This window comes from Sciurus vulgaris (genome assembly GCF_902686455.1).
Source record: "Sciurus vulgaris genome assembly, chromosome: 6".
Classification (NCBI taxonomy): domain Eukaryota; kingdom Metazoa; phylum Chordata; class Mammalia; order Rodentia; family Sciuridae; genus Sciurus; species Sciurus vulgaris.
In genome coordinates, this window is record NC_136466.1 from 134,658,425 (window position 1) to 134,682,796 (window position 24,372).

At 35.4% G+C, this 24,372-nt stretch overlaps 1 protein-coding gene and 1 long non-coding RNA gene across 9 annotated transcripts in view; one reads left to right on the top strand and one right to left on the bottom strand.

Annotated features, from left to right (window-relative positions):
• Positions 1-770, bottom strand: part of LOC306664248 — a 28,154-nt gene extending 27,384 nt beyond the window's left edge. The window contains exon 1 of the long non-coding RNA XR_013764682.1: positions 699-770. This is a non-coding gene — a long non-coding RNA (uncharacterized lncRNA). The remainder of the gene's footprint in view (positions 1-698) is intronic.
• Positions 91-23,654, top strand: TMEM267 (transmembrane protein 267). 8 transcript variants are annotated; one of them, XM_079145094.1, is made up of 3 exons: positions 91-515; positions 14,408-14,793; positions 21,515-23,654. In XM_079145094.1, exons 2-3 carry the CDS (start codon positions 14,479-14,481, stop codon positions 21,848-21,850), a joined length of 651 nt encoding a protein of 216 aa, XP_079001220.1. In that variant the 5' UTR covers positions 91-515; positions 14,408-14,478; the 3' UTR covers positions 21,851-23,654. The 8 variants fall into 8 exon arrangements, with proteins under 8 accessions (XP_079001220.1, XP_079001223.1, XP_079001219.1 ...); XM_079145097.1 differs by lacking the exon at positions 91-515 and adding an exon at positions 831-862; XM_079145093.1 differs by lacking the exon at positions 91-515 and adding an exon at positions 846-964.
• Positions 23,655-24,372: the final 718 nt, after the last annotated feature.

A 24,372-nucleotide genomic window follows, 5' to 3' on the forward strand; every position in this document is an offset into this window, starting at 1 on the left:
CAACTATATATTACACTGCTGCCCTTGCTTTCCATTTGACACTTGTTTTGAAAAACTAAGAAAGAAGGCCCCTCTTTAGGCATTTTCTTGGGGGCTGGTGCTTTCTAAAGTAGATGTTTCCTTGAAGAAGACAGTACCCCAAACAGAGGCAGGCAGATGGGATGCACCTGGCCGCAGTTCCTGTACACAAACTAGTGAGTCCAGTTAGTTTCAAGCGGCCCTTTATGCAGTTGCTTTTTTTGTCTTCTGAACATTTTGGTAGTCATGCTTAAGTGTTCTAGCCACCTCGCTGTGCAAAAGTCTGGCTTCCATCATCTACCAGCGCAGTAGCAAAGAATTATCGAGGAATCCCCAAGGGGGCGGTAAAGCGCTACTGAGGAGCGTCAGGTCTGAGCAGCCGTGGGTTCCCTTCCTCTCGTGAAAAACTCCACGCCAACCGAGAAGGATCCACTGAAAGGAGCTGGAAGTATCGCTACAACTTCAAGACCCACACCAGCTGGTGCGTCCCGCATTAGGTGAGGTCACTTCTTGGTCCCCAACTTCCCAGCCTCCATTTGGATGCGTCGTGGGGAGATTAGCGGTTAAGTATGACTTGGCACCACCTAAGCCGAGAAAGGAATCCTCACGTTCAACAGAAGGAAACCCGTCGTTCAAAGGTCTCTTTTGTGGAGGTTTGGTGGAGAGTTAAAGGAACCCACCTGCTCAAACGTAGTGCATCGCTTCTCTCAGCTCCGACTGGGGTCGGTTTCCCGGCGTCCTCTGGGCGGACGTTGAGACTGGTGACGCTCTGGCCCGCACCTGGCGTCTCGATGGTACCGAGCCGGGGGCGGGGCCGCTGCTGGCGCAGCTGGGAGCACTCAGGGTGGGTATGGCTAAGCTGCTGCTGGGGGGACGGGATGGATGCGCGAAATTGCGCACTGAGGGAAGCCGGAGGCGGCGCCCGCCTGATGCTGAAGCCTGGAAGGTCCGGTTGAAGGGGCGGGGAGGGCAGGCACTCGGGATCCCGGAGCAAGCTGAGTGTTTCTGACCGCGGGCCGGCGCTGTTTGGTGGCCCAGGGGTCTGCGCGGAGTCCCAACTCTTCCCCCCCGGCTTCCGGTGCCCTCCGAATCCCGTAGATACCCAACCTCTCCGTGACTCCACGCCCCTGGTGTTCGCCTGGCCCTGGGCAGGGTGAGAGGGTCTTGCAGAAAGAGCCTCCTACCGTCCTTAACAGGTAGAAGAGACCTTCGCGCCTATGGTTATTGGAGAGTAATGTGTTGATATGGTCTCTTCCAACAAACACTAGGGCTTCCTGTCCCATTTTTTAAATTGACATTCTAAAAATCATTGCATCACATTAACCTCAGAAAAGAATGACTGGGAATTTGCTGAACATGTTGAAATTAAGAACTGTTTTATTCGTAGTGATCATAGAAACTAAAAATTGTATGTGCAGAGATCTCATGGCTATAAAAAGTTTCAGTGAAAGTGAGCAAGATTTGTGTTTTCTCCCCTGGCCAGTTATGTGCATTAGATTTGGCACCTGCTTTTGGTGTTTTAGCATTAAAGAAATGAAATATACTAAGTTTCACAACAACTGCAGTTCGATGAAGATGACTTACTTGTAAAGCATAATAAAGGAAGTTTTTGGATTTTGGACCACTTTTACCTTTTATAAATTTGTAATATTGGTGGGATGCAGGAATATTGAATTAGAAGATGAGGTTTACTTTAGAAATTTGTTCTTACTTGTTTGGGCAGAAATAATGTTTAAGAAACAAGTAGCAAATAAAACTAGACCAACTAATTATGTTTGCAGAGTTAAGGAGATGGGAGTTACTCCTCTGTCCTTTGAAGGCCCAGTAATTAATGGCATTTGCTATAATGGGACTGTTGTTGGCCATTGGAGAAAGTGCCTTCTACAAGTCACAGAGAAAATTTTGTGGTTTGGGTGTCTGACTATTGTGGTGGAGAGGTCATCCTAAATATCTTTATAGACAGAGAATTGGTTGGGGATGTAGCTCAGTGGTAGAGTGCTTGCCTGCTAGGCTTAAGGCCCTGGGTTCAATCCCCAGCACCACGACACACACCTTGTTGCAGAGACCTGGAAGGAATTCTCATAAACTAAGGATTGCTTACTTGGTCACCTCTTGTATTAGTATAAAGAAACATTTGTTAAACAATGGAAGCACATCAGATTATATGCATGACAAGTTTAAAAGAAAATTATAATTATTGTTCTTCAGGAACACTCCCAACAAAAGTGAAGGAGTAAAATAAACATAAAGCTTAGAAGTTTAGGAAGTTCAGAAGTCCATTTTTTTTTTTTTGTAATGGGAGGAGTAGGAAGTGGAAAAGAAAGAAAAGGGATTAAGAAAAATGAGTACACTTAGTATCTATATTAGTTTATTTTTCTTTGCTATAACAATCCTTCAGGTAGCTAACTTTATAAAGAAAAGAGGTTTATTTAACTTACAGTTTTCGAGGTTCAAGAATTTGATGTCTGTATCTCCTCAGTTCTGGTGAGAGCCCTCTTGGCTGCATCTAGTCCTGGCAGATGCAGCACATGCAGGAGTAAGCAATCAGGAAGCCAGAGAACTGGGTGGAGCCAACTGAGGTTTTTATAACAACCCTTTCAGGAGAACTACCAAAGGTTCTACAAGAACTAATTTAATGACTTTCAAGAGCTGGGCCTGTAGACACCCAAGGATCTCTCACTAAGTCCCATCTCTTAAAGATCCAACTACCTCCTAATATCCTCACTTTGGAGACCAAGTCTCCCAACATATTAGCCTTTGGGGAACATTTAACCATGTCCAGACCATAGCAATGTTCTAATCAGAATCAATAAATAGAGGAATTATAATGATTACATTTAGCATTCTCATATTTAGAACTTAACTAGAGATGTTAAATATCTGCATCAAGAGTTGGAGTGGAATAGTTGCCAGAAATGTGTGTTCCTGGAACAACAGTTCTATCTTAAAAACAGACTGTTCTAGGGATAGCACCTCACTATTCTATATATCTAGTGCTACAAAATAAATTCCAACAAAACCTACAGACTTTAAACTGTTAACAATTATCTCATTCATTCTATGGGTCAGGACTTCAAAAGAGGGTTAGTTGGTAGATTCTGGCCCAGGGTCTCCTGAAGTTGTAGTCCTGTTGTTGGTAGGGACTGCAAACCTCTGAAGGCTTGACAGGCTAGGGGATCTGCTTCCAAGGTCACTCAGGAGCTTCTTATTCCCCCTCTCTTCAAGCAATCTGTTTGAATCTTTTCAGTTATAAAATACATTTTTTACTGCACTATTATGTGTATATATTCCTATTCATGAACTTTGATACAGTTATTTATAATCAGTAAGTTTTCCTTTTTCCCATTACTTTAAATTTGGATCATTTAAATATTTGAAGTAATCTTTTGGTTTTTCACTTTACTTATGACAATTGTTAGCTTTCCAGTCCTTTTAGAATCTGGACTTATGAAAAATGCAGGGTAACAATTAAATATTGTGCTCATAAAAATAGTTTCTTGAGTCAAAAGAAGATGTAATACAGTGGATTATAGTGACATCATGAGTTTGTAGTTAAATAGATACTAACCTTTTATTTTTGTCAGTCTTCTGGGGTGAGATTTGAAAACAAATTTGCCATTAAATGTATTAATAAACATAGCTTGGGCGGTAGCAGAGCTTTTGCGTTAGGCCTTTGGGTATCCTGTGCCCAGCCAACGTCTCATACTCACCTACCTGTGTGGCCTTCTTTCTCCTTAGGTTTAACTTATAGACCACAGTTTACTGAAAGGGACTATTCCTGCAGTTGCTGTGCCTGTCTGTCTTGGCCATTAATTCAAAGTTTCTGTGTCCTGGTTTCTGTCCAGCTAAGTGAATGAACAGTGGCATTTTTGGTTCAAGGAGATATTTTTATAAACTATATATGCTCTAAATTTTAAACACATTAACTTCTTTATCTACTGAAGTATCAAATGTTTATTTTCTAAAATAGAGACAATGATTAATCATAATTTTTGGCATTTAGATCCTGAGGTTTATAAAAGGGATTCACCATCTTGTAATGGAGGTATCTTTTGTATTTTATTCATATGTCTTTGTTGAAAGTACCTATGAATGAATCCTTGTTTCTTCATCTAGAAAGAATCTATAGAATATAACCCAATCTTAGTGCTTTAGAAAACATTTTCATTGTTGCAAATAACTAAGAATTTAAGGATTGTTGTAGACTTCATTATCTTTAACAGAATAGTTTTTCTCTGCAAAGTATTGTTCCCATAAGGAACCTAAGTTTATTTCATGCAAAAAATATAGAAATCTTTCCTTTTTTTTTTTTTTTTTTTTTTGGTACAGGGGATTGAACCCAGGGGCACTTAACCACTGAACCACATCCTCAGCCCTTTTTAATATTTTATTTGGAGACAGGGTCCCGCTGAGTTGCTTAGGGCCTTGCTGAGTTGCTGATGCTGAATTTGAACTTGTGATCATCCTGGGTCAGCCTCCCCAGGTGCTGGGATTATAGATGTGGGCCACTGCTCTTGGCAGAACAGACTTTGTATGTATCAACTAATATACAACAGTGAACAAGTTTTTGTGTTGTACAATAAATTTGACTTAGGAGATTGTACATAGTTTTATTAGACTAATGGTTATATATTTTACTGTTTTTATTAATATATATTTACAGTGTCATAAATATGTTTCAATTTTTTATACTTTTAAGAGGCTTTCTGGCTTTAAGTTTTAAAAATAGCTTTACTAGTTTTTTGGTTATAGTAGTAAGACATTGAAAGTTTTTAGAAAATTTTTAAAAGACAAAAAATTAATGATCACATTTGTGATCCCACCACTGAGAAACAAACCAGATGAACAACATTTGGATTTTAATACATCTATGTGCTATAGTTTGGTTCAGGAATGTTTCTAAAAGCCCATGTATTAGTGCTGGCCGTATAGCTCCTCACGTAGAGTGCCTGACTCTCATGCTGGAGACCCAGGTTCGAGTCCCTCGCCCTCTCTGATTGTAAAAGCCCATGTATTAAAGACTTGTTTGCCAGCCTATACACCTGTTGAGAGGTGGTAAGGACCTTTAGGAAGTGGGATCTGGTAGAAGGAAGTTAGGTCATCTTTGAAGGTGATACTGGGTCCCTGGCCTCATCCTCCTCTCTTCTTGCTTACTGACTACCAGGAGGTAAAGCAGCCTGCCTCCTCCACTGTGTACTCCCACCACAGTGTGCTTTGCTGCCAGGGCCAAATGACTGTGGACTGAAGCCACAAGCCAAAATAAACTTTTACTTTTACTTTTCTTTTTTCTTTAACTTTATAAAGTTGATTTTTCTCAGGTAGCTTGTGGTAGTGTTGAAAAACTTATATAATATATATGTATTTTAAAATAAAACTGTAATATTTATCTACTATTTTAGAGGCTCTCTTTTAAAATATTGCCCATTTTTCTGTGTGCATAAATATGGGTATAAGGGGTTTTTTTGTTTGTTCTTTTATTTTTGGTTTTTGTTTTTTGTACTGTGAATTGAACTCAGGGATGCTTTACCACTGATCAACAACCCCAGCCCATTTTATTATTTTATTTATTTTGAGACAGGGTTTCACTAAGTTGCTGAAGTTATCCTCAAACTTGTCATCCTTTTGCCTTAGTCTTCCCAGTTGCTGGGATTACTGGTGTGCACCACTGTGCCTGGTGGGAATAAGTATTTTTTAATAGCTTTATCATTATGTGGAATTTATTTCAGAAGTTGTGTATTTTGAAAATATATATTGTTTTTAATTTTTCCTTGCAAACAATACTATGCTTAACTTCTTTGTATAGTTCTTTGCATTTATCTAATTCTTTTCTTTTTAAATACATTTTTAGATGTTGATGGACCTTTATTTTAATTCATTTATTTATATGCAGTGCTGAGAATTTAACCCAGTACATCACACCTGCTAGGCAAGTGCTCTACCACTGAGCCACAAACCCAGCCCCGCATTTATCTAATTATTTTCTTATGACAAAGAGCTAGAATTGGAAATGCTAAGTCAAAGGCTTTTGCTCATTTTTAATGACTTTTGATACGCAATCAAATTATCTACTAGAAGGGATATACCAATTTATTCTTGCTATTAATCTATGAGAGCGATCATTTCCTCCACTACTACCAACAAAAAAAGTATTAGGAATCTTTTGTCAATTTTATGTTGAAATCACATTAAGAAGAAGTTGAAATCTTTTGATAATTTTTTGATCATTTCTATTTCTTCCTTTTCTGAATTGCCCATGTTATTATTTAGATACTTATATTTCTTACAAATTTTAAAAGCTCTTAATAAATTAGGGCATTACACTAATCTCTTTTCTTCATAACTGTTCTAAATTTCTTTTTCATAAATGTTCTAAAGTTTTAGATTTCGCTCTAATTTTGTCATGCAGATGTTTAACACTTTTATGTAGTCATCTCTATCAAAAAATTTTTACAAAATTGTAAGCTCCTTTGGCTATCTATGCTATGTAGAAGTCTGTTTACAGATTCATATAAATACCTCAAATTTGGTAACCAATCTGAAATGAAATGTTCAACCATGGAACTTCTCCAGGCAGCTAGGCAACCCAATTGATTCCCTTTCTTAATTTAACTAGAGAGTGGTCTATGTTGCAAAACCCTAATGTGGAAATAACATTTTAAAATCTAAAGTTGCTTGTTTGTATAAACTGTGCATTACACAGACAGAGCTGATTATCCAAGCTAGGTTTCATCTGATGGTTGACTTTCTTGTCCTTAGCAATTACAAACTTTTCTAACCTTTTAATTACCAGTGTGGACTGGTAATTTCCTATTTAGTGTGTAGTGTATTTGAGAGAGTCTTCTTCTAATGCATCTTGAAAGAAGATAGACCCATGTTGAAAGATAGACACTTTACTTGTTGAAAAGGTCATTTACTGTCTTTTACAACATTTCTTGCAACTAGAGGATGGGCAGGTGACCTAGACTAGGCCAAACAGACATACCATCCTCTACTCTGAATTTTGTATAGAGAGCAAGGAAACAAATACTAGTAAGAATCTTTTTATGACAGGCAGCAACAACAGAGCAGCACTGGCAGCAATACCAGAGATAATATCTGATGACAGGGGTTTGGGCCTGGTGACACAGAGGTCTTCACTAGACCAGTTGTCTGAGGTCATTTTGACTGAGATTTTAAAGATAGCTGTAAACAGTGGCCCTCAAAACCTGGCAAGTTTATGATTTCTCAGTGTCCTAATAAATTTGTTTTCTGCTTGTACTGCCAGTGTTTTCTGTTGCATGCACTTAAGAATTTCAACTGACAACAGAATCTGGGTTAAATAATACATCATTCCTCTTCCAATCTGGAATTGTATACAGAACCCCCAACTATATACATACTTGGTCTGGTTCTGGACTTGGTACACCTTTTCATACTTATATTACTCTGCTTTTTAAAAAGTTTATTAACAGTTACTCTTTCAAATGAAATTTATAATCATTTTGTGAAGTTCCTGAAAAAAAAACCCTTTTATGATTTTGGTTGAAATAAGATTAAATTTATAAATTAATTTGAACGGAATAACTATTAATGTTTTCTGATGTAATAAAATGGTGTGATTTGTATATCTGTTAGGTTCCATCAAAGAAGCAGAACTACTTTGCATGCTAAAGAATAGAGCTTATTACAAGGGTTAAATCTTGTGAAATTTTGGGAGCTGGTAGTGTAATCTATACAAGCTGTTGTCTCTGAGTCTCTGGTTGAACCTGAAATAGCTACAGATCAGCTAGACTGGCAGGGATGCTGGATGTGGATGAGAACAAAGACAAACCAAAATCCAGGGAGACAAAACACAGCCTGCAAAGCCTCTTAGCAACTCCAGTTTTAATGCTGTGCAGGACCTGTGTGGGTCCAAGTTTTGGAGACACTGAAAAAAGAAGATCCCATGGGAGCCGAAGGAACAGTAGGTCCATCTGCTTCCCTAGGCTAACAAGGTGAGCTCAGATCAGTGACAAGATGTTTATGTTCTACAGTGTGCTGTGCACCAGCCTTCAGACTAAAAAATATAACTACTGTTTCATTTCTGCCTTCCAGATGTCATGCAAAATGTCTCCTGTGAACATCACTACCCAGAACTATACAAGGAAGGGAAATATAAGTCCAGTTCATCTGAGATGACGTAATGCAAAGCCACCAGAACTCTAGTCAATTGATTTTTGTATTTGTGTGTTGGGGGCTGTGCCATGTTAGCGGTGCCAGGATGGCGCCTGATCACATCGGCAGCGAGGAGGTTAATTGACATAAGCACACTCAGGTGATTTTCTCGTCCACACACACAATGTATGCGTATGTGTTCTCGAGCACTAATTGCCTGCTCAGAGCGTCTGGCCTAATCTTTGCGTAAGAGGCGTGGCCCTGCTCTCCGCCTCCTGGAGGTGATATAAACGTAGGTGGAACGAGACAGAGACACAGCAGCCATTAGCAGAAAAGCAGTAGTAGAAGACACGTGGCGCGGCAGTAGCCAGAGAAGAAAGCAAAGTCTGTCCTCCTCTCAAGGTCTCTCTTAAGCAAAGTCTCTTTCTCTCTTAAGCAAAGTCTCTCTCTCTCTCCTCTCAAAGCAAGTAGACCTCATTTCCTCTATCCTCTGTAAACAAGCAAGAAAACTGCACTAAAGAGAAAGATAGAAGTGCCTCAGTTTCCACTCCACCACCCATAAGACCTGTGCAAGTTGTTGCTGCAGGCGGTGACAAATATCCACAGATTTGTACCGCAAAGAGCCAGCGACATTTGTGTGTGAATTTCTTTTTATTGGGGTTTGGGACCTGGACTGGGAAATGTCACTGAGTGGTAAAAACTTTCTCCCCCAGGAATGCTCATTCTAGTCATCCTATGACAGTTTTGGGAACTTTTTTGTTTTTCTTGGCACTACTCTTGCCACCAGCAGCCTCTTCAGGCCCACTGCTCACCTGCTTCTCCTTGGAAGAGAATTTCTGCCTTTTCTTGGAGATGTTCCTTCTGCCTGTTTCTTTTGGATCACTAGCTGTTTCCTCCTTGGATGAAGATTTCTTCCTCCTGGGAAGACTTGTGCTGCCAGCTGCCTCTGCAAAAAATTGCTGCTTTTTGCTGGGTGCTGTAATCCCAGCAGCTTGGGAGGCTGAGGCAGGAGGATCACAAGTTTAAAGCCAACCTCAGCAAAAGCCAGGTGCTAAGTAACTTAGTGAGACCCTGTCTTTAAATAAGATACAAAATAAAGCTTGGGATGTGGCCCAGTGGTCGAGTGCCCCTGAATTCAATCCCTGGTATCCCCCACCCCACCACCAAAAAGAAAAAGAAAATTGCTATTTTTCATCCTTTAGTGAGGTTGGGTAGTTTTCTTCATACATATTTCCTTTTTAGTGTATTCCTTAGTATTTGGTGTTGTTTCTATTATAAATGTTCATATTCCCTTTTTTTTCTTATGATTATTTCTGATCTATTGAAAATTTATTTTAGCATTTATCTTGAATTTTCCACATTTTAAAATTTATATTCCAACAGTTTTCAATTGGTCCTCATGGATGGGAAGTCATATCACCTGCAAACTAATGTAATTGTCTTTTTTGCTGATAATGTAATGATGTTTTCTTCATCTCCTCCTTCCCTCCTTTCCTTCCCCACTCCATTGCCTTGATTAAAATTGGCAGAACAATGTTATAATAGATATGCTGTTTTTAATTTTTAAGGTAATGTTTCTGGTTTTTTATCATTTTGGTTTCTAAACCAAGTGGTCTTAACATTTTTGGTAAACTAGTACTAGCAGTTCTCAATGTTTAGTGAGCATAGGAATTATACATACTTGCTTAAAATGCAAATTTCCAGGAATGGAGGTTACATTTTACTAAATGCCTTTCAAGTACTATATTTCATATACAATGTCTGATACATTGCAAGTACAGTATGTGATAAATTTTCATTGGTTGATTCAACAAATACTTAGCACCTACTATGGGCTGAGGATATAGAAGTGAACAAAGTAGACAAAGTTCTTATTCTGTCTTGTCTTTTCTGAAATGATTTTAGGGCATAAACACTTGAAAGATAGACAAGTCTTTTGAGTCCAAAGGGTATTACTTGCACACTGTTTATGCTTAGATTTTTTTGAGCTAATTAGGTTACTGCATTTTTCTTTCTTTTTATTTTTCACTAATGATTGAACCCAGGTACACCTAATCACTGAACTCAATTCCCAGCTCTTTTTATTTTTCAATTGAGACAGGGTCTCACTAAGGCTGAGGCTGGCTTTGAATTTGGGATCCTCCTGTCTCAGCCTACCAGGCCACTGGAATTATAGGCATGAGCCACCGTGCCCTGCAGCTCTACCTTCTTTTGACTGCTTAATTTAATTTCTATGTTTTACTGCTCTGTTGACGGGTAAACATCCTCTTACCTTGTATATAACTTACGTAACTTTGTATAACGTTACTATGATGTGAATTTTTTAACCTTTTTAGTCCTACTTAATCATATTTGCCTTGAATTATGTTTGACATTAATATTATCAGTGTTGCTTTATTTTCTTTTCTAGACATGTTTTTTCTCATTTCTAGGTTTTTACATATTATTAAGATGTTTCTTTTGAATTTTTTTCTTATGAACAGTAATAGTGGCTGTTTCCTTTTATCCCAGTCTAATTATGTTTGTCTCTTTATAGAGAAATTTAACACATTCACATTTGTTGAATTATTTATAGTTGGTGTCTTTGGTTCCTGTTGCTTTGGGGCACCAGTGGCAGAGGAATAAGGGTTTCTTTTCATTTTTTGCTTTTCATTTTGTACTGATCAAGTTTTCTTTATCCCTCCCCCACAGAGATTTAGAACATCTATTCTTTAACCCCACCATCCCTTAAAATCATACACAAGTGTTATAAATTCTAAGGTGAAACTTAAAATTCATGATTGTCCCAAAAGTGACAGTCCTACAGTCATGATCCTTTTCTCTCAGAGCTCTATAAATGTTAATCCATAGTACACTGGCACTTGGGGCTGATAATGATCATAGTCTCTCTTTTGCAGGTAACTTTTGTGTTTTGACTTAGAAACTCTGAGGGTTTTCTCTTTTTGTTTTATTACCCAAATCTTTGTCCTTTGTTTTCTCCCTACACTTCAGAAAAATTTCTTTTAAAGTGTTCGGAGTAACTGATTCTGTTTTGGTTTAAAAAAAAAAAATCATTCTACCACTCGTTGCCCCTATGACTTTTTAGTTGGGCAATCAGGTTTTTCATTTTCATAGTGTCTTATTTTTAGATTGTTCCTCTTTCAAGAAAACCTGCTTCTTATTATCAGTGTATTTTCCTAACTCTTATACATTTTTGTTGGAGTATAACTAACATGTAATTAACTGTATATTTAAAATATACAGTTTGAAATATTTTGATATACACATTAAACTATGAGACCTGAAACTATCACCACAATCAAGATGAATGTACAAATCTCGCTGCAAGTTTCCTTTTGATTCTTTTTTAAAAAAATATTTTTATTAGTTGTTGATGGACCTTTATTTTATTTACTTATTTCTATGTGGTACTGAGTATGAAACCCAGTGCCTCATACATGCTAGACAAGCACTCTACCACTGAGCCACAACCCCAGCCCCCTTTTGCTTCTTTTTAGTTCTTGTCTTTCATGTCTTTAGGCAACAACTAACCTGCTTTTGTCACTCTGAATTAGCTTGCATTTTCTAGAATTTTATATAAATGGAATCATACTTTGTGCTCTTTTAAAAGCATATTTCTAAATGAAAATTTCAAACATACAGAAAAGTGAAGTATGATGAACTACACTACACTCATTCCCTAGATTTAACAATTATAATACTTGCTTCATTTAAGTTTTCCAAGTTAATAGACTTTGTTATTTTTAAATTAGTAGACTTTATAAACCTGAATAGCAGTTTTTGATTTACAAAAAAAATGAAGCAGACATTGCAGAAATTCCAATATGCTCCCTTTTCCACTGCACACATTTCTCCCTGTTATTCATGTTTGCATTAGTATGGTACATTTGTTATAACTAAAGAACCAATATTGGTACATTATTACTGACTAAATTCCATAGTTTACTTTAGGGTTTATCCTTTGGGTTATACAGTTTTGTGGGGTTTAACTACATACTTTTGTTTTGGCTACTTTCACATAATATAATTGTTTTGAAAATCATCTCTTTTTATGCATATTACTTATTTCTTTTTACTCCAAATTTTGTTGAGTTGTTCACTTGTTGATGAACATTTGGGTTGTTTCTAGCTTGGAACTAATACAGATAAGATCCCTATCAACATCCAGTTATATTTTATTTCCCTTGAGAGAATGCCTAGATGTGGAATGACTGGGTCATATGGTAGGAATGTTTTCACTTTTTGGGAGTTTGGAAAATGTTTTTCAAAGCGATGGTACCATTTATCAGTGTATGAGAGTTCTAAAGTGTTCCACATCATTGCCAACACTTGGGTTTGTATGTCTTTAGCCATTCTAATAAGAGTATTTGGTATCACATTGTAGTTCTAATTTACATTGCCTAGTAATTAATTATGTTGAGCACATTTGTTATTAGTTGGATATTTGTATCATTGGTAATGTACCTTTTCAAATCTTTTACCCACTTTTTGTATTGGCTTGTTTGTTTTCCTATTACTGTGTTTTAAGGATTCTTACATTCTAGAAACAAGCCTTTTATCAGACATGAGCTTTGAAAATATTTTCTCCTAGTCTATGGCTTATTTTTTATATCTTTATTACTGTCTCAAAGAGCAGAAGCTCTTAATTTTGATGAAGTTGAGTTTAATCAATATTTTAGACTGTTATATCTAAGAACTCTTTACAGAACCCAAGGACTTGAAAATATTCTTCCTGTTTTTATAGTTTTCTATTTTACATTTATATCTGTGGTTTGTTATGAGTTGATTTTTGTATGTGGAGTAAAGTATGAACCGAAAATGAATGTGCAGTCATCGTAACACCATTTGTGGAAAAGAATATTCTCTATTGATATATCTTTGCATATTTGTCAAAAACTAATCAGCCATGTAAGTGTGGGTTCTTTCCTATTCCACAGTTTATTATGTTTCACTGATTCACTTGTCTGTTTTTATACCAGTACCACACTATCTTGATTACAGTAGCTTTATAATAAGACAAAATCTAATGGTCTAAGTCCTCCAACTTAAACTTCTTGTTTTTCTAAGTGGTTTTCCTCTTCTAGGTCCTTTATGTTTCTATGTAAATTTCAGAATCTTTGCAGTGAACTATGTGCAGTTTTTATTGAAGAATGGACATTGAATCATTCTCAGTAAATCATTTATTCTTTAGTTGTGGCATTAAAACAGTATTTTGAAACTTTCAATGTCATACAATATTGATAACTTTAACAGGACAAATGATTGCAATATTCTATTCCGGGTAAGAACTCAGCATAAAATTATGCTTGCTTCTTTATATCAGCTACGGTTTCTTGGTTAGAGGCAACAGAAGTGAAAGTGGAATTTACTAGGAAAATTCTGAGCTAGCTTTTAGTTTGAAGGGAGGTCAACCACAGTGATTCATGCCTGTAATCCCAGCTACTCAAAGGCTGAGGCAGGAGGATTCCAAGTTAGAGACCAGTCTGAGCAACTTGGTGAGACCCTGTCTCAAAAATAAAAGAGTTGGGAATGTGATTCTCTGGTAGAATGTCCTTGGATTCAATACCCAGTACTTCCTAATAATAATAATGATAATAATAATGATGGAATGGTAAACTGCAAGAACTAGGGAAGTTCTGAGAGCCTGCAGTATGGACTCATGATTTTCTTAGCTTTTTGTCTTTGTGTTTCTTTGGGATTTTATTTTCCTAGGCTGTTTCATGTGTTGGAGTCCATGGTCTCCAAGAAGAGGACTTCTCCCCACCAGGTTTACTTAGGAAAATTCTGAAGTGGAGTATGATGGGCCCAGCTTGGGTAACCCTCATGTTCACATTGTCACTGTTTCAAGGGAGACAAAGAACTCAATTGATCAACTCTGGAGTTTAGGTATAATGATTCACAATTTTCCCAAAGGGAGAGGACTCTGATGTCAAAAGAAGTATGGGAAGTAGTTATTAGGTACACAGACACAGTGGATGTCCACTACCATGTCATACATAACTACTTGATGACTCCAAGGTAATAGATTACAGTCAGTGGGCTTTCTTAAAGTCTCCTTGCTGTGTACTACCATTTAAACTATTGTTGCTGCAAAGCCAATCTCTTATTCTTGGACCATATGACATACTGTATATAACATGTAAGAAATGCTAGTTTTTACAACTTGGTTTTTATACTTGTGAAGTTATTGCTGATATTTTGTTTAAATATTATATGACATTTAATCATTAATATTTTTCTCTGCTTTTTATTTTAGGGTACTGGAAATGAAAACAAGAATATGCTGTTTTATCCTTATGGCTTTTAGTATATGCTGACATATTGTTTATGATGGCATCTGAGACTGAGAAGACTCATGCTTTACTCCAGTCTTATAGCACCGAGTCTCTTATTTCTAGTCTTGGTCTGGGGATATTTTGCTTAGTAGCTGACAAACTTCTTCAGTTTTCCATAATCCAGCAAAATGACTGGCTTCGTGCCCTCTCAGATAATGCAGTACATTGTGTGATTGGCATGTGGTCATGGGCAATAGTCATTGGAATTAAGAAGAAGACTGATTTTGGAGAAATCATTTTAGCTGGATTTTTAGCCTCTGTTATTGATGTGGACCACTTTCTTCTAGCTAGATCTCTGTCTTTAAAGGTAAGAAGCATGTATGTTTAGTTTCTCTGGTCTTTTTCTTTAATATCTTTCATGCTTTACAGATTTCTTCATAGCGTCATTTAGAGCTCAAGAGCTTATTTTGAAAGGTCTAGAACTAGAGTCTTATTTTACAGTAAGAAAGCCCATTCATTCAGCTTTTTTGAGCACTTGGTACTTCCCTATAGATGCACAGGGGCATGTTTACAATCAGATTCTTTGCCACTATAAAGTGCTATGGATGCACATAGAGTAAGGACCCTCATTGTACCTGAGAAGTTCAGTGCTAGCTTACAAGGACGTATTAGCAAACTGATTTAAATGAACAGAAATCATTTTCAGTTCTTTTTGCATCAGTGTTCTTTCTCTAGGACTACATTTAAATTTTCCCCTTATTCTTCGTGTTTTATAGTTAGTGTGCAGCTCCTAAGTGCACCATGAAAGTTGAATAGTTTATGATGGTTCTCAGTCCTGGAGAATGACTTGAATGGATTCATTCCTCCAGTTCCTCTTCTGGCCAAAGGCATGTATATCCATGGACTGTTTAGAGTACAGTCCTTAGTGGAGAATAATATTGTCTAATAATGTCTAGTGGAGATAATATTATTTAAATGTCAGATTTGCCTATCTTTTGTATGTTTATGATCTATAAACATTTCAGAAAACAAATATAGACTCGTAGAGCAAGGACTTTGCTTCAGAAATCACTGACCTAGAACAGTACCTGGGTCACCTAGTAGGTGTTGAGTAAATATTTGTGGAATGAATAAAAAGGTATTACTTCTTCCTATTATGTATCAAATACCATCTGTTTCTCAGAAGTTGCCTAACTTACCTAGAAACTTAACTCAGTGAGGAAGTCAGTAATTATCAGTTAAAAACAAAATTTAACTTTTTTTTTTTTGCTCTGAGTGGAGGCAGCATAATATTTTTGCTTAAGATTAGAATCAGAAGACTTGAATTTGAATCCTGGTTGTGTGAAGTTAGCAGAGCATTTTTGTTCTTTATGTTTTCATTCCTTCATCTATAAAATGTGGATTATACTATTATTTACTTCATAGGGTTGTTATGAGGGATAAATGAGCATGTTGATTGTAAACAGTCGACAATGTTAGCAGAGATAGGGATAAGCTATGAAGCATTATAGAAAATGTAATTCATAAGTGCATTCTTCTGGAACTTATTCTGTTGTAATTTTGAAAAACATTTAGGTTGAATAAATATATTTTTTAAAATTCTTATAGAAGTACTGGTGTTAAGAATTCATTAGCTTGGGCTGGGGAGATAGCTCAGCTGGGAGAGTGCTTGCCTTGCAAGCATAAGGCCCTGAGTTCAATCCCCAGTACCAAAAAAAAAAAAACAAAAACAAAAAACAAAGAATTCATGAGCTATAGAGTCAGACCCAGTACCAAATCCCAGCTTTGCAATGAACTGTACAACATGGGGGAAGTTGACTTGCCTCTCCAAGTCTCCCTGTCCTCTAAAATACCACCTATCTCATAGGGTGGTTAAGAGAATTAAATGGGATGATGCATAGAATTGTGTTGGTCCTTATTTTTGAATGAAGTGTTAGAATTTTTTTTACATTCACTGTCAGGTGGCACATGATTATTAGTAATAAATATCAAAACTGATTAAGTATTCATGACAGTGATCTATTTTTGCTTCTATGATTCTATGATAAGTCCATTTCTTCTTTTTCTATCCATGAGAAATCTACACTGACATTTCAGAAATCAGACAAGCAACAAGAATATGTTGAGGGTTTTTTAATCATCTTTTTATATTCATAAATAAAAGTATGAAGAATCAATACCCCTCAGCACAGATCCAGAGCATAACCGAGTCATCTCAACATCAGGTTATTGCTTTCTTAAGTTATTACTGTAAGCTGCTTGACCCCACCTACCATTGAAAACCATGTGCTTCCTGTTAAAAGTTTTATCAGTCTTTCCAGTCAATGCCATGGTTAATCTTTTACTAACAAGGATTACAAACTTTAACTTTTCTTATTATAGTGCATGAAAGTGCTTTGTCATTTTATTTTTAAAAATTCTTTTGTTCTTTAGGAAGACTTACATTTTTATTCTAGTATTATTTTGTACATTTTTAAAATGTTTATAGGCTTATCAGTCTTTCCAGTCAGTGCCATGACTGATCTTTTACTAACAAGGATTACAAACTAACTTTTATTATGATAGTGCATGAAAGTGCTCTGTGGTGGGAGGGAATTAATTAATTTAGTTGTAAAGTTATCTATAGAAGTTCTCTTAAATCCATCAGAAACTGAGTCATTGATCTGAACTCTATTCATAAATTAGGTACTGATAATGATCATGTGCGTTTTTCTGTACAGTTTACTTGATTTTCACATCAGAAATATTATAGCTTATCTGCTTGAAATAACCCTGCTACCATAAAATCTAGCATTTTCCTATGTATATTGCTACTAATGAAAGTTCTAGAGCATTTGTTTGAATTTAGTTAGCTGATTATCTGTACAGAAGTTTTTCCGTCTGGTTCTCATAGCATAAAAGAAAAAATATACCTCTAACAGTACACACACACACACACATACACACACACACACACACACACACACACACACACACACACACTGTTCACTGGTGTGCTATTTGTAATTGCAGAGTACTAGAAATGATGCTGTAACTCCAACAAGATCTATAGTATTTTATTCCTCATAACTTATTTTGGTTTACACTTTTTAAAATCTCTTTAGCTGGGACTAGACTTCGTCTATTTTTGTCATATTACTTTTACTGCTAGGTGTTTAAGGTTATAAAGTTTCTTCTAATTGTACTTTGAATGTATTCCATGGTTTCTAATTTGAAGTTTTTTGTGATTAGTTTTGAGAAACCCTGTAATTCTGTTTGTATTCCCCTTTTTAAAAACAGCTGTTCAATAGAAAAATTTTAAGTTTCCAGGTGTAGGGCCCTTTCTCTTATGTAATTATTTAATATTTTAATCACTTGTGTATTTATTTTTGAAATTTATTTTTGTTATATTCATTAATATATGATTAGTTTCTTAAAATGTTTCATGAACACTTGAGGAAGAATGTGTATTTCTCTGGGTTTAAAGGTCTGTAAGATCAGTTTTATTGACTCTATGGCTGTATCTTCTCTGTCTTTCCTTATTCCTCTCCTGATCTCTCCTAGACAGCACTATATGTAAGCCTCCTTATTTGTTAGTGTGTTTCCTGTGTCTCCTTACATCTTTTATTTTTTTTCTCCTTACATCTTTGTCAAAATTGTTGCTATATTATTTGGTACATAGATATTCATATGTTATATTTTTATGGTGAAATGTAGATTTTAGTGGCTTTTTTAAGAATTTTTTTTAGTTGTAGATGGACCCAATACCTTTATTTGATTTTATTTTCATGTGGTGCTGAGGATTGAACCCAGTGCCTCACACATGCCAGGCAAGTGCTCTACCATTGAGCTACAACCCCAGCCTTTTAGTGTTTTTTTAAAGATAAATGCTTTTGACTCAAATTATGATTGTCTGATACCAGTATCATCACCCCCATGTCTGCTTTACCTTTGCCCCTTTTTTAGGCTTTTCTGAATTTTATTTTTGTTTATTTTTTCCCCTTAATATACAGCATATCATTGGATTTGGTTTGCCACATTGAAGGTATTTTTTATTTAATAAGTGAGATAAACCCATTCATACTTATGAACCTGGTTGGTAGATTTAGTCTAAAATTGGCCATTATTTTATTCAATTATGTGTATTATGATATATTTGATTTATCTCTATGATGTACTTTGTCGTTTTATTTTTAAAAATTCTTTTGTTCTTTAGGAAGACATCTTTTTATTCTAGTATTGTTTTGTGCATTTTTTTTAATGTTTATAGGCTTCCACTTTCTTAACCTTTTACTATCTTGTTTGTTAATAATATCTTTTAACTCTCAATTATCAGCTAAACAGTAATCATAGAGCTCACTTTACTTTTCTCTTTCTCTGCTCTTCTCCTCCTACTTTTTTGGTTGCTTTATTTCTTCTAAGAACATACAATATTTATGTATTATTTTTACACTGTTGTCCTTACCATTTAGTCTTTTATTTACACTTAAATATATTAAATATTCACCATCAGTCAATTTACTCAGGTGTTAGTCATTTCTTATTTATGTGAAGCTTATCCTCTTGCAGATTCCTCAAGAAGGTTACATTTTTTGCCAGCTCTTCCTTGTTTAAAACAATTACTAATAGAAGAATACTACATATTAAAATCATTACTAATATACCATTACTATAGCCTTGGTGTTTAAAGGCAGGTTGGTTAAATATAAAATCCTTGGCTCACATTTTCTTTCCCTAAGGATTTTGAAAATACTGTTCCTCTGTTACCTTACTTTGTTTTTGTTGTCATTGTTAAGTCCAAAGTCAGTTTAATGACTCTTGCTTTTCTATGTTATTTAGTCATTTTTCTTAGAGACCTTAAATTTTTTTCCTTTACATTAATAGTTTTACCAAATTGTCTTGAAGTTTGAGTATAGCTTTAAATATTATTTTCATTCTGGTTTTTTGTTTCTCTTCTCCAGAGATTTCAGTTGTACATTACAGTTTCTTTTTTTTCACTTTCATTTCAATAATATCCTTACCAATTCTTTGTACTTTTTCTCCATATCACGTTCATCCTTTTGGTTGGTTTCCTGCATTTTTTCAGTGTTTTTTTATTCAGTGTTTCCATTTGACAGGTTCTCCCTTGGGCATATTATATTATAGCCATTTATAAATTGTTTTTGTTTTCTGTACTGAGTTTAATCAACTAGTTTTTTTTTATCTTTTTTAAAACCTATTTTTCTTTCATCTTTTAATTTCTTATTCAAGATGCTTTTTTCATATTCCCTTACAGTTTTCTGAGGATATTAAATTTAGTTTGGAGTCTTGGGATATATCCTTCTTGTGCTTTATGTAGTTGTTTTTGTTGTTGTTTTGTGTTCCTTTGTTTTTAGGAATGGGGTTCAAGAACTGCAGTGTTTTTATTCTGTTTTTTGTTTTATTCCTATATGAACTTTTTAGAAGTTTGGTCTGTGTCATGAGTTCATTTTGGGATATTGCCTGGATCCTTGTTGTAAGGTATTTTTGGTTAAGGCCGTGTCAGAGAAAAGGACTGATGATGAGCTAAATGTATTTTGGATATATAACTTCAATACTGAGGTAGAGACAAAAGTGATAACACAGAAATGTTATGTATTCTGATGAATTAGAAATAAAACAACCCAAAATATGGAGGAGAAGAGGGGCTCAAGAGGACTGTGGAATGAACTCTCTGATGTTTGAAGAATGCTAGTTTGAAGTGGGTGGGTTTACAAGATTCTTAGTTAAAGATAATCTGATTTGACAGTGCGACAAGATACAGTCTCTTTAGTGGATTTTTTTTTTTTTTTTAAATAGGAAACCAGTTTTTTGTTTGTTTGTTTGTTTGTTTTCCTTTCACTCCTTTCTTTTTACCCTCTTCTCCAAAATACATGCTTTTGAATTCTGGAGCTTGAGAGACCGTTGATTGAATGTTTATTTTAATACTTAGACGTACCTTGGAGTTGGAGCATTCTCTGACTTCTAGCTATGCTGAGAGTTTGGGGCTTTGTATAGTTTTCCTTTTCCTTCTTGTTCTGTAGGTTTTTGGAGGATGTGTAGGGAGATTCAGCTTTAAATGATCATTGCTATCCTCAACTTTCTTTTTGCTAGGAAACATCTAACTTCAAATTAGCCTTTAAAGTGGATGGGAACAAAATCTTACAGATCATTCAAGGGTTAATCCTGAAATTTTCATTTGTTCAAATAACGATTATATTTTTTGCAATGATTTTTAAAATGTACTGAGGTTTATTTAACTCCACTTTAGAATACTTGTTTAAAATAATACGAAGTTTCTGAATATGGTAAGTAAATTTCAAAGGTGGTCATGGCTTATACAAAATGGTTGTAATAAAAACATTCTCCTTTTGCCTTCATTACTTAAGGAATATTTTATTTGGTTGTGAGATTTTGTTGTTGTTATTGCTCTTAGACCCAGGCAAATCATTAAAAATCCAAATTTAGGAGGGACAGTGGAGAGAGGATAGGTAATGGGTACAGGAGTGCATTTGCATAGGGGGAATAACTTCTAATATTCTATAGCAAGGCAGGGTGACTGTGGTTGACAACAATTAATTTTATATTTGAAGATAGCTAATAGAAAGGGTTTTGAATGTTCCCAGAACAAAGAAATGACAAATGTTTAAGCCAATGGCTGTGCCATTTACTGTGATTGATCATCACGTATCACATGCATGTATTGAAATGTCACACTACATTTAATATGTATATTTACATATTAAATATGTACATTTAATATTAATATGTGCAATTAGTATGTGTCAATCAAAAACTTAAATTTAAAAATCAAAACTACACAAACCATATATTTAGGATATGAACTATGTGAACATAGTTGAATATTGTGGCTTTCTAAGCAAATAATAGGAAACTTTAAAAAATTAATCACTGTGTCCTGAGACCTTGATTTCATTCTTAATGCAAAGGATACCCTGCTCATGCTTTTATCTTCGTTGCTTTATATAAATGTGGCATATGTATTCTGAGGTGGCAGTTTCACTTACATTTTGTTTGGATACGAGATTCAGAAGCAATTATAAAGTGTTGTTTTGCCAAGAAGGAAATGATACTTCCTGCTTCCCCTGCAGGCAGCTTTGAGCCTTCCGAGAAGACCTTTCCTTCACTGTTCTACTGTGATTCCTGTTGTGGTTCTGACCCTGAAGTTTACCATGCACCTTTTCAAGCTCAAAGACTCATGGTGTTTTCTTCCCTGGATGTTATTCATATCCTGGACCTCACACCATATTCGAGATGGAATTCGTCACGGCCTGTGGATGTGCCCTTTTGGAAAAACTTCTCCTTTGCCATTCTGGCTTTATGTGATAACCACATTATCTTTACCTCATATCTGTTCATTTGCTATGTATTTAACAGGGACCAGACAAGTGATGTCTTCAAAACATGGAGTTCGAATTGATGTCTGATGTAACTAGGTGGCTTATAGAGAACAAATGGTTCAGATGATGATAACAAAGGGTAGCCAAACATTAAAGTGAATTTTTAAAAACACAGATACTTATATTATTTAATTTTTATAATTTTGAGTACTTCTTGCTCAGAAAGCATCTATTTTTTAAAAATTATGTTTGTTATAGTTGGGTATGGTGGCACACACCTATAATCCCAGTGACTTGAAGGCTAAGGTAGGAGGATCACAAGTTCGGCAATTTAGGAAAACCCTTTCTCAAATAACAAAAGGGCTGACATTTATGGCTCAGTGGTAGTACAATCCTCAATACCATCAAAAAATTATATTTGTTCTACATCTCTCATATATGTCACTCTAGTGCAGTATTAGACTTTCACTTTTGCCATGATATGTTTTTATTGCTGCTTGTGTTTCTGTGGCTTTATTAGTACTTTTGTTAAATTAACATCCAGTTAGTTGTCTGGTATTATACCTGTAAGTTAGTCCATTTCCTGATGAAAAGCTCAAATTTAAGGATGACAAATTTGTGGAAGGTTCACTATTTTTGGATCTGCTTTTTCTTGAGATACTGAAACAATGAAGTAGCCAAAAATGAGATTGTAAGTAAGATATAGAGTGAGGGCTAACATGTATTTGTTCCACATATGTCAATTCTGACTGAAACTTAACTTTCAAAGTACTTTATGAGTTATGATTACTGGCAAAAATCTGATTCAGAGCCCTTGTAAGACAACATAATATTTATAAAAGACAGTGACTCACATTAGACCTAGGTTATGATTTCAGAAACCAATTTAAGAAATAATTATAACACATTAACTATAGTTACATTTACTAAATTAGTATTTTTTAGAATCTTCACTTGAGAATCTCACGTCAGGACTGGAGTTGTAGCTCAGTGATAGAGCCCTTGCCTGGCAAGTGTGAGGCACAGGGTTCGATCCTCAGCACCACATAAAAAAATAAGCAAATAAAATAAAGGTATTGTGTCCATCTACAACTGAAAAAAAATTTTTTTAAAGAATCTCATGTCAGTATTTTAACTGTTTTGAAAACCATAACTAAATTTAACAAAATGTTAACAAAAATAGTATTAACAAAATATTGGTACATATCATTTCAAATGTAAACTCCTGATTGTGCCATTAAAATAGTTTTAGTTGCTATCACTTTGTCTACACATTATTCTAAAATATTATACTAATAAGATCATTTTAAAAAATCTGCCTGATACTTAGAGACAAAACTTTTTTCCCCCAAATTTAGTAGTTTTTCCTTTGTTCTTTCAGACTGATCTACTAAATGATTAGTGTATATTACAGGAGGAAACTTTAGTTGCTGTAGACTTTATATTTGCACAGTTTCATGTTACTTTGATATTAAAGTCAGTAATTCAGAGGAAATCTGCCTTTCTTAGTGGCCTATGTGCCATCTGCTGTCTTCAGATTTTCTTACAGATTTGTGACTTATAATGCTAGTGATTGTGTGCCTTTTTCTCTAGAAATAATGGACAATTCAGAAAGCAATGCCTTATCCAAAGCAGAGTTTTCTTATATGTTAAGTTAAAGTTAGGTTCAAGATCCTCAGAGAAGTAACCATTTTTCTACTGTTAAATTTGTTGTAATCTGTTATGTTACAGTCTATTAGATCTTATGATCTGTTATTATCTTTCAAGAGTAATAGTTATGTACATTCATTTAGTTTAGTAGTGAACATTATATGATGGGATAAATTTGATTAGAGTTTTTTTTTTAAGCATCTTGATTTAAGAAATCATGGAAATAAAGTCTGTAACTTTGTCTAAGTTACAAAGCCCTTTCTGCTTTTTTTCTTTACATTAAACAAAAAATATTGAAATAGAGGACCTTATTTAAGAATGTCATGTTGGCATTTGGGGAATTGTCCAACTGTTCTTAATTAGAATGAGAATTCACTTTGACCATGACTCTGCTTAAACATTAACTGCAAACGTCACATGTGGGTCTATCTCAGTTTTTACCTCTACTGTCAGAAACATTTCTCTTCCTTTAAATGGTCCCTGAAAGCTATGATTGGAACCTCTAGGAAAATAGCAACCATCTCCAAAAGTCACTACTTGGCTCTTCCTCCCAGTGAAAGAATTTGGGTCAATGGAACATCACGTCTAATAGTTGGATTGTATTTTGTTTGCCTGTGTTTTCCCGTCCTCTACATATCTTCTGTTCACTTACTGTCTCTCTCTTGACTGTTTGTTCTAACTTCCCAGTCTGCTGTTTTCTTGAGCCATGTTATTCCTTCTGACTTTGGGAAAACTGCTTGCACTGAACATTTCCTGCTCATCCCCAAGTGTTGCCAAATGGTAACAGGTTAGAGTCTTCACAGACCCTTGGGGAAGGAACTCTGACCAAGAAGATAACTAAGATGAACCTTAGAGCAGACAGATAAGCCACAGACACAGTATGCACAACTCTAAAGGTTTATATTTTCAACTTATCCTAAAGCAACTTATCCTCAGGGCATTTTCAATCAGGTCTATGG

What these genes read in the sequence shown, in the direction of transcription:
- TMEM267 (XM_079145094.1), top strand. Translation starts at nt 14,479, where the DNA reads ATGATGGCATCTGAGACTGAGAAGACTCATGCTTTACTCCAGTCTTAT. An exon ending in CTAGATCTCTGTCTTTAAAG is followed by an intron (nt 14,794 to 21,514) that starts GTAAGAAGCATG and finishes CTTCCCCTGCAG; the next exon opens with GCAGCTTTGAGCCTTCCGAG.